This window comes from Ochlerotatus camptorhynchus, unplaced genomic scaffold (genome assembly GCF_037179485.1).
Source record: "Ochlerotatus camptorhynchus isolate MF236.1 unplaced genomic scaffold, CSIRO-AGI_Acam_v1.1 ptg000082l, whole genome shotgun sequence".
NCBI lineage: Eukaryota > Metazoa > Arthropoda > Insecta > Diptera > Culicidae > Ochlerotatus > Ochlerotatus camptorhynchus.
This window is the reverse complement of record NW_027040572.1, coordinates 2,907,448-2,922,354: the sequence shown is the minus strand read 5'-3', so window position 1 is coordinate 2,922,354 and position 14,907 is coordinate 2,907,448. Positions and strand designations below refer to the sequence as shown.

At 34.7% G+C, this 14,907-nt stretch overlaps 1 protein-coding gene across 6 annotated transcripts in view; it reads left to right on the top strand.

The window, feature by feature from the left end:
* LOC135698113 (phosphatase and actin regulator 4B-like) overlaps nucleotides 1-14,907 on the top strand; it is a 540,677-nt gene that overhangs the window by 194,065 nt on the left and 331,705 nt on the right. For all 6 annotated transcript variants that reach the window (XM_065217985.1, XM_065217984.1, XM_065217986.1 and 3 more), the window contains exon 3: nucleotides 11,092-11,259. In XM_065217985.1, the coding sequence (XP_065074057.1) occupies nucleotides 11,092-11,259 (168 nt within the window). The remainder of the gene's footprint in view (nucleotides 1-11,091; nucleotides 11,260-14,907) is intronic.

Genomic DNA, 14,907 nt, shown 5'->3' with positions numbered 1-14,907 from the left:
TGCCATTTAGAATTAAGAATGTATTCTCCCAAAATTTCCCTTGATTTGGATCACCTCAGAATTGTTCTCAAAATGCCCTTAAGAGGATCTCTTGGTATTATTCTTGGAATTCTCTTGAAACTCTCCTCAGTATTCCCTTGTAAATTTCTTCAAATTCTCTTTGAGCACAACCCATGTTTTTTTTTGGAAATATGCTCAAAATGTCTTGCCGAACCTCTCCGGAAACTCCTTGCAATTTCCTTGAATTATTATAAATGCTCTTTGGAACTCCTCTTGAAACTATCTTCAAACTAGCATGAAATTCTGCCAAAAAGTTATGAGGTATTTTAAGAATTAGGATTCCATGGAATTATTATCCATTTAACATTTCCGCTCTCCGCAAAATTTCTCTTAGATTGATTGATTGATTTAAGAGACCTTAAGCCGTTAGTGATCAGTAGACGTAATTTTAGGATTGTAGTCTCAAGTCAAGTTTGCCGTAGGGTTAATTCACTTTAAAGGATGGAAGCTTCGAATTCCTCTAGGCCGATCCCATAGTTAGAGCGGAGCGAAGCGTTGAAAATAATGTAAGGAATAATATCAATAAGGAAAATTGCCATTACTGATAATGTTCTTTACATTCGTTTCAATGCTTTGCTCGCCTCTTTGCTTCTTTCAGCTCTCACTATGGCATTGGGCTTAGATGCTCGCTGAAATTTCTTTCGATATGCTGGAGTTCCCTGGAATTATCATCATAATCCCCACAATAGTCTCGTTAGAACTGCCTTAAAATTCTCCTTACAATTTTTGGGAAATACTTCTCAAAATTTTCAGAAATTTCTAGTTAAATTCCACTGGAATTCTCCCAGAGTTCCTTTACAATGAACCCTAGATTTCCTCTACAACTATCCTCAAAACTCATTTGACACTCTCATAACCACTCTCTAGCCAATGCTTCATAGTTTCAGAATCCTAAAATGTTATCCTAGTTCAAGAGCCATGATTTTATTTTAAATCTGAGCTCTTTAACATACGCAATATTTAAAGTATATTATGATATTATGGAAAAATCCATAAAACTTCTACATTTTGATTCCTGATGAAATTACTAAACCCAAATCTTTGAAAATTCTGCGGATGTATACATTTTCTTCAGTATCAAAAATAAATCATCATCACATCGATTAGTTTGAGAAAAGAATAAACAACTTTCCAAAGAAAGAAAATTAATGTAAATTTTATTCTTGATGCCAAAAAAAAAAACATAACCGGTAAAGTTCGAAATAACTGCTCATGTCTGAAAGAAGCGAAAATACTTTTAAAAAATCGTTATAATTGCTTGCCAAACTTGAATCTTTCAAATTTCAGGGGATGTATGAGAATTCTTATATACTGCAATAAACAAAAATCGCAGTTCGAGATCTCTCAAAATGTGTTAGTCAGAAAAAATATCTATATGTTGAAAATCTAAAAAAAACTGTATAAGAAAACTCGTCAACATTTATTTAAGTGGAGGTAAGCTGGAAATCATTCGGTCTGATGACTATTCGAATAAAATACCATTCGGCCTAATGACCTCTTGCCTAATGATTTTCGGCCTAATAGCTTTTGGCCCAATGACAATTCGGCCTAATGGTCATTTTACTTAATTACCATTCGACCTAATGGCCGGATAACCGAAAAAAAAGTAGTTCAATAGGATTGTGGTTTGAAGACCCAAGTACAATGTTCGGTGTTGATGAAAAACTGTATAAATGGTTCAGAAAAGGAACCTAGTTGCCGTTGCTGCAAATAGATTTGTTGAACATTTAAGCCTTAATATATATATTTAATACCAATTTTAAATAAAATCTGTCATATTAAAAAAATCCAACATAGCAATGTCCCAGAGTTTTGTCAAGTCCAAGATTTTCTCAAATGATTTCAGTGAAAATCCTTAACAATCTTAAAAAGTTTTTAGATGACTGATGATCGTCATTTCGATTATTTTTGCTAATTTTCGAACCAAGAAAAATTTCATGTCGCTGATTCTGAAAAAATATCCATGTCCATGTCTGGGATATTTAATTTCAGAACAGCGAATAGAGAATTTTTGCGAGATTGAGATCTTCAGACCAATTATAGGAGGTATTTATCGCATAGGCAATATATCATACGTGACAGCGGGTCCATGACAGCAAAACAAATTATTTGGGCCCAGGACATGCTTTCTAATGTCAAACTCTGTTGTTTGGATAGGCCCTGTCCGTGGCTTGGAGATCCCTTACCTCGCTGTTCAAAAATTTCTGGTCTCACCCTACGTGATGAACTAGCCTACGACTAAAAATCACGACAATTAAAAAAAAATCTGGTCTCATAATCTTGAACAGTTTTCTTAGACCAGGATCTTCAAATTTATTACCAATCAAAATCTTAGAAAAAAATCTAAATTTAGGGCTTGAATTTCTGTACACGGGATCTTGTAGCATCTATATTAGCTCTTTAGATCTTATCCCAGGATATCTTTGTAAATTTCTTTAAGGTTTGCATATCCTAGTTTCCCTTCATAGATTTTTTTATTATTATTAATTTTATAAACTTTAGGTCATTCGTGACTTGTTAGAAAATGAGATTTCAATTCGTGACCTTAAGTGTCATAACTATTTTCGGGATTCCCCTAAATAATTTAATAACTCTACCGGTATTTTCTAGAATGTTTTCACATAACAGACTCGGAATTATGTGTAGATCATTTTAAGAATTTCCTCCAAAATAATCTGAAAATTCACTCTACATATATCTTCATATCCTTTATAACTCTCGCGAGCGTTTTTTTATTGGAAATAATTTTCAAAATTTCCTCTAGGAACCCCACCGGAAATTCCTTGAAACTATCTTCAACCTAGTTGGACATTCTGGAAAGATTTTTTTTTTAAATTCTATTAAGAATTGCTAGGGACCCTGCCAAACTTTCTTGAAACTTTCTTCAATTTTATCACCACCAGGCCAGTCTTTGTAAGAGTTCTTCATCTTTAGCTAATGAACTAGTTTGTCGAAGATAACCGTATCTCCAGGATTGATAATTAATAAGATACACAAGTAATTCTAAAAGTAACCGGGAAAAACTCTGGAATTCGACGAGACAATCAATAAACCTTAATATATGATCAATTCTCGATAACTTTTTCAAAGGGACGTATCAGCTTTTGTAAACAATACATTTGATCGTCGATTTGGCGTAACTGGTAGCTCGCCCTAATGTTGGCCTATGGATCTAAGATTGGGCCCATCGGTAAAAATCATCTATTTATCAATTTTATCTAGATGAACGCGTCATTAGGACGGTACTAATGGATATTTTTGGTCCCCATTGAAAATTTAGTCAATTGCTGAATTTATGTATGGGCCCAAATTAGGGGCATTTAGGCCGACATTACATCCATTTCCCCTACTATCATGAGAATTAAAAAAATGGAAATATTCGAATTCCAGTATTGTAAAATAGACGAGAAAACTCTCTTCAGGTTTCCACCTGAGTCCATTTATTTTGAAATTATCCTCAGGACACCATATAAATTATGTTAATAATTACCTTTGAATTCTCGCCAAAATTCTAGTGGAATTATTCTTAAAATTCAATTTCTAATCTCGTCATGATCCCCATAAAATTCAACTCAGAATCACTTAGGAATTCTCCTTGATGTTCTTTTCGAAACTCCCAAGGAATTCTTTATAGAATTATCTAGGAATTCAATTCAGAACTTTCATTCTTCTTCTTATACATGGAATTCATCTCAGAATTCCTTAGGACATTATTTCAGAATTATTTTGGAATTCTGGTTAGAAATCCCTGAGGATTCTTATCAGAATTTGTCACTTTATGCCTTTTAAATTTTCCTAAAAACTACGTAGGAATTATCTTCAGCATTCTATGATATTTTTTTTAATTACTGGAGCCCTGAACCTTCTTCCAATTTCAGAGCCTTGAAAACATTACAGGACCATTTTTTTTTAATCTGTTAATTTTCCAACGTTCCACATTTTGAGTATTTTTCTCAATCCCATATTTAAAAAAAATCCAATTCTTTTTGTTTTATAAATCTAAGAACTTAATGTTTTTTTTTTATAAATATTTAACAAGTTGAAGAAAAAAAATCGCTGTCTAATGCTTCTAACAAATCTCAAAGCTTCAGAATTTTTAAGATTTCTGTTAGTTCAAGCACGGAATGTTCAAACATTTTCTTACTCCGAGATCTCCAACAAATTTCCCTTGATTCCATTTGTATCAAGTTAAAGATTTTTTAAACAATATCGTAATTCGATCTTTCACTCTTTAAAATTCGGTTAATTGTCCCATTCAGGTTAATAGCGGTAGATAGGTATAGATAGGTACTAAGAAAATTCAATTTGCATAATTTTATTAAGCTGGAGATCTCTTATGTGTGCAAAGCCCGAGAACTTACTGAGCAACTGAGTCATGGGATTTGTTATGGTCACTTGGCCGAATGCTTTTGAGCTACACTGAATTGTAAAGAGTGAGAGATTGAATTTAGAAATTGTTTACAGGGTGTCCATCCAACAGGGAAAACCGGGAAATCCGGGAAAAACCGGGAATTCGGATTAACCGGGAAAAAACCGGGAAAAATGCGGGAAAACCCTAATTGCACCGGGAAAGATCATATATACTCATCCCAAGTAACAATTTTGATTTTATATTAGTCTTGTAGGCCATAATTTGGTCTTGAAGAATCCTTTAAACCTTTAAATTTGTAATGTTACTTAGATTCAATCAACTTTATAGCACATACATCATTATATTCTCTTGCTTACAACTTTCATATTATTCTTTTATCTCACTCGCAATCTGTTCGCGCCCGGATCAAACGGTGATGTTGTCGTACGATAGCTAAATTTATTGAATTTCATATGGTGTCATTGGAATGCCTATGGTGTCATGTGGTGTCATTGATGGAATTATTTTGCCACAGTTTTCCGAGTGAAGTAGTTCTAGTATAAAGGCTGAGCGAGACATATCCTGTTACGAAGCTACTTCAAGATAGAGAAGCAGATTCATGCCGTCTCAAACTCCTTGCTAACTTAGATCATGCTTAGCATGCAAATGTTTGACACCGGACATAGAGATAAATTAAACATTAATTTCTGCACTTTGTGCTAACCAGATACCAAGATTAGGACATCTTTGAATACCGAGGTTAGTCTGTACAGCATAAAGATTTGAATCCATATCTCTTACTCCAAAATCATGAGTTCAAATCTCACCCGGATAAAGCACGAATGATCCGAGAGTGTAAAAATTACTTTAAATAAAAAAAAAAAAACTTTCTTTGAAATTTTGCTAAGCATTCTAAAATCATACACAGGATTCCATGTTAAGATTCTATTAAGATTATTTCAAAAATCATCATAGAAATTTCCTTGCATTTCTCTTCTCAATTCCAATCCCCAATTTAGAATAACATATTTTGACCTTACTACATATTACATACTGTATTATTTAGGGCCAACAGTTAAGCGAAATAATAATCTATGCTAGTAAGGATTTGGGTTTTATCATGCGATAAAACTTGTGATGGTACTTGGGGTATTTTACCATATTTAATTGTTCCAATTAAACCAAAAAAAAAACCGAATAAAGTTTTCGAAACAAATAAACTTTGGTTCCGATATCTCTTCGTCATCTTGAAAGTTTTCCAAGCCTAAAATGTTGAAAAATGGTCTAGGAAACTTTCCAAGCGCTAGAGATTTTTTCAAAGACTTGAATTTCGATAAATCTTTGAAGGCCGGAAGCTTAGTATCGACAAACATCGAACAATTATGTAGCAGAATCTTCTTTTTTCAGAAGTTCTTTTCCAAGCCCATCAAATTGTATTTTCTGCAAGTCCGGAATCAACAAATTTCCAATGCCAGATTTTAGATAAATTATATGTTTCAAATCATGAAATCTTTTCTATGTTTTAGAAACATTAAATTTTTCTCGGACTGTGAATTTACATTCTAACATATCGTAAATTATTCTATGCTTTCTTAATTTGTTTGAATTAAAGATCGCGAATTACTAAGTACCAGCATTAAACAAAAAAACGTCCAATATCTCTAAAATGTAGACCAGAATCTTATAACTTTTTTGAATTTTCCTCGTTCCAGAATAATGATAATTATTGATACGATCCAGAACACTTGTAAAGGTTCCAGAAATATGAAAATTTGTCTATGTTTGAAGTTTTACAGAAGCTTCTATATTCGAGATCTTTAACTGTTTGCTTGTTTTAAAATTGACAAATTTGAGGAAGACGTTGAAAATTTTTCTCTGTGCCTCAATTTTTTTTTTCAATTTCAAGATTTCCTAATAAATTTCTATATCCAATCTTTCGCATCCCGAAATTCAACCAATTCGCGATCTGAATCTAAATTCAACTTATTCAACGGTTGGTTTAAAAAAAAAATCGTGACAGAAAAATGAATCCCAGGAACTATTCGTCAAGGTACAGTATCAGGGAATGCCGGAATTCCATGAAAATGCAGAACCCACATTTAGGTTGATTTTATCTTACGGAACACACCAGTGTATGAACTCATATAATTAGCATTGATGTAAGTCGCTTGACATTTAAAAAAAACTCTGAAATTTTTTTCCGGATCTCCGGAATAGTCATAGGAACTATCCTTCAAAGTACAGTATCGGGGAAGACCTATTCACCATGAAAATGCAGAACCCACATTTAGATGAACTTCCTCTCACTGAAATCAGTGGTATTTGATTTCAAGTGGCATTGAACTTGGTCCCTTGGCATTTCAATTACCTTGAAAAAAAATATCCAGCACTCAGGAATGGTCACAGGAAATATAACTTCAAGCTGCTATATCGGGGAAGGGAGGAACTTCATAAAAATAATGATCACTACTAAGTTGATTAACCTGTGTAGAAATAGCTGCAATTTAACCTTATGTATCATTGCAATTGGTGACATTTCAAAAATCTTGGAAAAATATTTGCGGATCCCAGGACTGGTCGTAGGAACTTTTCTTCAAGGTTCAGTATAGGGGAAGACCTATTCTCCATACAAATATAGATCACCACATTTAGGTAAATTTCCTCTTACTAAAATCACCAGTAATTGAAGTCAAATATCAATGAAGTTGGTCCCTTAGCCTTTCAAGAAACTTGTAAAAATATTTCCGGATCTCAGGAATGACCATAGGAACTATTTCATGGTTCAGTATAGGAGAAGGTCGGTTTTCCATGAAAATGTTGAACCCACATTTAGGATAATTTCCTCTTACTGAAAACAGTGGTGTGGGAACTCAAATACCATTGAATGGTCCCTTGCAGTGTTGGAAAAGTTCGCGATATTTCACGAAGTTCTCCAAGGGAAACGTTCGTGAGTCATAGTGATTTTTTGCGAACTTTTCCATCACTGGCCCCTTGATAACTCGGAAAAATATTTCAGGATCTCATGAATGACCTAAGGACCTATTATTCAAGGTACACTATCAGGGAAGGCTGGTTCACTGTTAAAAATGCTGAACCCACATGGAGGTTAATTTCCTCTCACTGAAATCATCGGCAGTTGAACATAAATATCAATGAAGATAGTCACTTGGCATTTCTAAAAACTCGGTCCGGTTTATGAAAATCGAAAATACGAACAACTTTTGCTCATATTCGGTTTTAGTACACGTCATTGCACTGTTTCTGTTCGTACACTACCAAGGATAAGTTCGCGAACACATAAATGAAAAATTAAATTCTACATCACCTAGCCTATCTGACCTTGATGTGGAAATGAAGGATAAAATTATATGATGAATAAATGTTGATGATAATCTTTGCAACTTTCTAGAATAATGTTGTAAAGTACCTTTTCGCTGATGTTAGATATGAGAGATACATGATAGTGAAACATGTAGGGAACCCCACATTTATGAACATTAGTGTACGCTAAGCTGACGACGTTCTTCGCGAAGCAAATAAATATTTCTTTCTTCTGAAAGTAGGAATGATCACTTCTAATCAGAATGATATGTATCGTAATCGTAAGTAATTGTGGCTTTTAATATCTGCCGGAAATTGACTGTTACACTATCTATATAAAGTTACCGCGGTTTGTCAAACAAACCAAAAACTATTACTATTACTATTAAGTCTATTACAGATAATACGTCAGTATAATTCGATAATCGCTAAACAACAATAATGTGACTTTCGGGAGGTAATGATAACCGATAGTTGCTAACCAGTTTCATTCCAACCTTATTTCAGGAGTCTTTTAGTGTAAAATTTATAAATTATAATCATGTCTCAAAATACAGGTTGCTCTGATTTTTTATATCAAAAATGTTCCTAGTGGATTAACTAAGCTATGCCCAACTCTGAACGAAGCATTACATTTTTACAACAGTTGATAAATGTTTTCACTTTATCAATAAATGTTACTGTAATTTGGAATAAAGCAATTTCCTATGTTGCAACTAACTTTCTGAATACATCATAGCAAGGTCTTGTCATTATCGGCTGTAGTATCGTAATTATTAATTGAATCAGCTCGGTGAGATCTACATCTTACAACAAATCACACCGTCAATAGGGACTCTATCCGCATCGCGGAGCTTTTTGAGGTATTGGCAATTATACCATATGACGTTTCGAATGTGATTCTTAGATACGGAAATCAATAATACCTGCTGTGTAGATTATATAGTCAATATCAAGGTGGGAGGATATTATGCTTATTGCTTATATTGCTTCCCAAACAATATTTATATGTTTACTCCAAACAAAGAAAACACTAGTAGCCTAGCTAGTTTCATGGACCTGCAGAGAAACTTTGTCATTCAGGGTGAAATGGAGGATGTAGGGAAAGGCATTTTATTTCTTGATGACCTTTTTCATTATCAACAACTTGAATTATTTTTTGCTAAACATACGACACCACTATTCGCATGCTTCAGTCAGCCGTCCGCAAAAATCATGTGAGCCGAAAGCTCCTCGCGCGCATTCGTGTTTAGTACAGTTTTTCTTTTCTTTCCCATGCCTTGTTCGCCATGTACTGGTATATCGGGAAAATAGTATGCATGAAATGAAAATGGAAAAACGATGCGAGGAAAGTCGGAAAATTGTACTTTGAAGTGAACCAAAAGATTCCTGACATTCCCACGAATCTTCTAGTATATAATTATCTGATACTTTAGAATAAAGATCACGAGCTATCAAAGGGGAAAGATAGAACATGGCGTCTACACCTATGCAATCACGTGGCCGGAATTGGGTGGTCTTCATGTCGGAAAAACAACCCACTTTTTTGTGGGTTGGATTTTCCCAAAAATTTTCCAACTATCATGTTGCCAGAAAGTTATGCTAGAACGTAGTGTGCTTCGATTTTTCGATTAGCTTATTTTTCTAGCTAATTTTTGCGGGTTTTCCCAGATGTTCTAAAAAATCCCAGCAAGGGAATAATATCAATAATACTTCCAGACGGGGGCCTTAATTATCCAATTAATAATGATTTTACGAAAACAAATTTATAAGATGCTTCAACCATTTGTTTTATTTAAAAAAAAAATCTTGTAAAATGCTCATGGTGGTTTGGGAATTTATAATATTTGTCAAAGCGAATCGCATTCAACGACAGATTGGATCCATATCTTTAATATCTTTCCGATCAATTAATGTCAGAATTAATGACAGATTCATAATTATTATTAGCTGGCCCATGATTGTGGGATGAGCGTAAAATGGATGTGTAATGGATCAAAACATTGTTAAGAATAAAGATCAATGGTTTATTTTATTACATTCGAGCCATTTTGTTGAATATACTTTCATCTTAACAATGTTTTCCTTGAAGTTTTGCTTTTGAAGATAATTTACCCATACAAATCATAAAGTACTTTCGTTTTTTACTGAATACTATAAACCTGGATTTTTTTTTTAGATTTGAACCGGGAAATCCGGGAAAATTACTGGAAATTTCATAATGAAATTCCGCTGGCCACCCTGGATACATTTTTAATAGCAGTTTAGTACAAGTTTAATACATTTCTTATTTTAATAAAAGATGGCGCTTCTTATTAAAAAAAAAACATTGCCGAAAATACAAGATTACTAAAATGACTCGTTTTGGAACTATTAATTTTGTAGATTGCTTCCTTTGTATCGATTGAACAGTCATTCTAACCTAAGTCCAAGTATCTCATCACCGATTCGTGATGTGCAACATTGAAACTTCAATGAAATAGAAAACAATATTGAATATTTTTCGACCTGTTATTGCACGTAAAAGAATTCGTTCGTTTCATCCACACTACAGAAATCTCACCTGTAATGCGCGCTGTAAATAATTCCTATGTTTATTTGCCACTTGCATCTCTCACGTCAGAGTCAGATACTGGACTTTATTTAACGGGTGGATGTTGTATGCTCACGCGGCGGTGACTTGTATAAACAATGATAAATAGCACGTCACTATCAGAACTTTTATTTATTTTTACTCATTCACCCTACCGCCGCAGTTGCGAATCCGACAGGCTACAACTGTTATCTTCTCTATATATTGTGAGCAGTGCGCGAATGCGTGCAAAATTTTCTGCACGCTATCACTCGTCAGGAGCACACAGCTCAGCATTTTTTTTTTTTTTTTTTGGAATCAGCTCTTCTCGTTCTCGCCTGGAAAAGTGGTCTAGTAGGAACTTGCAAATTCCATCGTTCAACTTAGCTGATTCCGCAATTTCCACATGTTGAGCACAACAAAAAAACACGAACGAAAATCGTTCTTTCAGTTGTGAAAATCTCCAAATGTAGTCATTGGTCGTAATCTGCTCGTGTCTGTGTCAGTTAGAGCTACCATCATTTGGTAACTGTCCTAGCTGATGCTCCCAAACGAAACTGGTAACTCCAACAGTCTCCGCATTCCATGTCAGGTGATGCGGTGGAAAATTTGTCGCTCGCAGAAATTCCTCAAGCCTGACGTAACCAACCCAACCAAAAATCGCTGCTATGCCGTCGCCGTACCGTGCTTCCACTTTCACTTCGTCTAGTATTAGGATTAGAACTTTACCTGTCAACTTACGGACGCTATACTAACCTGCACTCTTTCCATTTCTTCCGTTTTTCAGCTTCCAAGAAACAGAACGGTGCCACCCTGCGTTCCAATAGTCTCAATTCCGGCTCCCGGACGCCACCGCTGGAGCGGAAGAGCAAGTTCAGCGCCTTCGGACGCTTCTTCAAACCGTGGAAATGGCGGAGAAAAAAGAAAAGCGAAAAGTTCGAGTCCACCTCCAAGTGTAAGTACTGCCGTTTTCCGCCACCATCGCCAGTGGTGGCCATATTTCGTGCGTTGGCCCACCCACGACATGCACATCATCTATCTACAACCATGATAACATGTTTGGCTTGCAAATTGACTTTCTTGTTCGTTTTATGACTGTGTATTTTTTCTGCCATTTCCCAAGAGGGTTGAGGGATAGTAGTTTCGAGGATGCTTCATGGTTATCTGTTTTCGTTGTTAATGATGGTAATTCTACGGGCTAAATAGCAATCTCATTCGATTAACACGCAAAAGAAAAATGCTAGATTTTATTGCAAATACTTTTCGTAATGGAGCGTAGTGTGGAGGGAAAATTGAAGAATGGCTATGGGCAAATTTGCAATAAATTGATTGGTCTCTTAATGGTTTTAAGCTGTGGCAATTAAACTGACGAACTGGAATTTTTTTTGTTCATCTTCTCTGATTTTTTTTTCGAAATTCACATACTCTGAAAAATCATAACTTATGTAGAACTTCAGATGTGAACTCCAGAATATTTTAAATAGATGATTCAAAATATTTTACGCGGTACAGATCTCTCATGAAATGATATATGATTTTTTTTAAACTATAAATTTATCAGAACTTCTGAGGTTAACCCGTAAAGTACCAGGACGAGATTTTTTTTGAATACTCGTTCTCAGCAATGTAACAACCGATTTTCATAAACCTGGACTTTTATTAAAGGGGAATAGTGGATCTAACTTAAGGTTACGCCCTGCTAGACCCCTCCCCGCTTTTGAGAGTTGCAAATATGTCTGTGTTTTTTTCAGTTTTTCCCACTAGTATGACCAAATGCTATTTGTTGTTTGCAGTCACTGGTAGCGAGTTACTTTTTAGTGACTTGGTCACTTTTTTCAAGCAAGTCACTAAAAAGTCTCCTTTTTTAAGGCCAAGTCACAAAAGTCACTTTTTCTTTTAATCAGTTACCATTTTAAACTTTTTTTTTTAACGTGAATTTACTTCAAGTTTGATCATTTTTATTGCAATGTGTAGAAAAGGTCTACATTTTGTTCTAATTTTTGAACAATTCTAAGTTGACGACCTTGTATAGAGTTTTTTTTATGTTTAATCGTCTTTCTCTACAGGGTGTCCACTAGACTGATGCAAAATTTGAAATTTTTGCTCCACAGTGCTCAAACGGTTTCAAAACGGTCCTGATTAGCCTCCCAAAATTTAAACTCATTTGGTAAAAAATGCACAAACTATTCGAAGTTTATATGGAAATTACTATGGGAAAACCAAAATTTTTGTTCATTGTCTTATACCCATTTTCCAAATTGCTTTTTTGAAAAGTTCTATAACTATTCTTTCAGAAAATATCGTTTTTCAGTCAAATGTCAAATTAAATAGTTATTAATTGTTTAAGAGATTCATAATCTTATGGCATGATCAAGCAGCTGTTCTGTGAGCAACACTGTATTCTGCAGTGTGACATAGTAGCCATGATATTTGTGCTCTATTCTTCGCACCAGAAACACCAATGTTGCCTGCTGAACAGTTGAATGAGCATAATCATAAGACATCAGTGACTTGAATCATTAACAACTTTTGTTCCTTACATTTGACTGAAAAGTGGTTTTCAACAAAGATGTAGCTGAGAAAATTTGCTACAATTACTGCTATCATTTTCAAAAGCATAATGATGTGGTGAATTGTTAGACAGATATCAACAAAAACATAAGTTTTCCCATAGTAATTCCCATATAAACTTGAAATGGTTTGTGCCAAGTCAGTTTCTTAATAAAGTAGTTCAAATTTTGGGAGGTTAATCAGGACCCAAATTTGGAACCGTTTGAGCACTGTGGAGCGAAAATTTCAAATTTTGCATCAGTCTAGTGACCACTCAATTGGCTAAATAAAGTTCCCTGAGTTTTCCAGGTTTTTCCATAACTTTGGCGGATAATTTCAAGGTTTCTAATAAGAAAGTTATTTATGAAATTCTTTAAAAATATGATTTTTTTTTTTGTAAAACAACAACAACAACAATTAACGCAAACATTTTTAAGACATGACAATTAGTTTTAAAGAAACAGCTTTACTTCATTTTAGTAAGTCTAAGATCACAACATTTTTAATGTCTTGAAGTTTTGTACTAACAAAATTGTGGAAACTTTTAAGAAGTTCTATTTACTTCAGAAAAAAACTAGATCTAGGGATCATGGGGAATTCCAGAGTTCTTAAGCGATAAGCGTGAGTTTTGACAAATTCAGGATAATTCCAAGATGTGCTGAAATAAAATCGAGAACACTTAAGATGTTCCAAGAGATTCAGTACAGAGACCTTCAGAAAATTTGTGAAAACTTCAGAAATATTTCAGAAACTTCACATAAATCCAGAGAATTCCAGGGAAGTTTAAAGGTGTTCACGAGAATTTCATTTATTTTAAAGCCGAACCGGGATCTTCATTAGAATTGAGAGCTTTCGGGAAGCTACGAGAACATCAAGGCAGGTCATAGAATTAAAGGGCAGTTAAAAAATTTCAAGGGAATAGCAGAAATCTTAGAGAAGTTTCAAGAAAATCTCCGGGAATGTCCGGAAACTTCGGTTTGCTCAGAGAAAATTTCTGGAACGCAATAAAAATTATATGAACATCCGTAAAACGTGAGAGTATTTCAAGGGTGTTATATCATGGATATTTAAAGATCTAAAAAATTTCGAAACTTAGCTAAGTTGATTAGAGAACATCAATGAAGATCCATTAATTAACAAAAAAATGCGAGAACTTTTAGCAAGCACCGATATTTTCAAGAAATTCCAGAGAACTTCTAAAAACTTTAGATATTTTAAGATTGTTTCGTTGTATTCAGTGCAGTTCCGAGTACTTCAAGGACGATCAGATAACATCACAAAAATCCCATTAAGAGGCTGTTCATAAACTACGTAGACATTTTTTTGGGATTCTTGACCTTGATTTTTTTTTGGATTCTTGATTTTTAAAATTTGTATGGTCCGTGGATAATTGTCAACCCCCCCCCCCCTAAACTGTCTACGTAGTTTATGAACAGCCCCTAACTTAAGGAAATTTGCAGCGACTGACAAGGAGTTCCTTGGAATTATGAGAAAACTTGAGAAGATTCAGGGAATTATAAATATATAAATCAGAAAATTTACCAGAACATTTGATAAATTTGAGTGTTCACTCGGCTGTCGACAAAAGCAGGCCTCTCTTGATGTGTGCTACGCGATCGTCTGTTTTCTCGGCAGCAACCATTGTGCTGTCCTCCTCATTGTTCTTCATCAGCAGTTCTTTCAGTCGATGCGTCGTCGACTTTGGAAAGCAACCGTTTCGTGATGAATGTGTGAGTGCTGACCACGATTTGCGTCCATTGCTGCAATGGAAGCGCTCTGACCCCCGTTGGCGAATCTGCCATACAATGAAACCACTGGAAGCGGCTCCAGTTCTGATGGAGGAGGCTTTTTGGATAGCGGAAGATAAAGGGTTTATTGTGTTGTACCTTTTGACTATAGTTTTAAGATGTATTGTATAGTGACCAAGAATCCTCGGCTCTGTAAAGTTAATTCGGTTGAGCCTTATCAAATAAATTAATAAAAAAAAAAAAAAATTGATAAATTTAGAGAAATTAAGGTAAGCACAGAAAACTTCAGAGCTGGACTTTCCAGG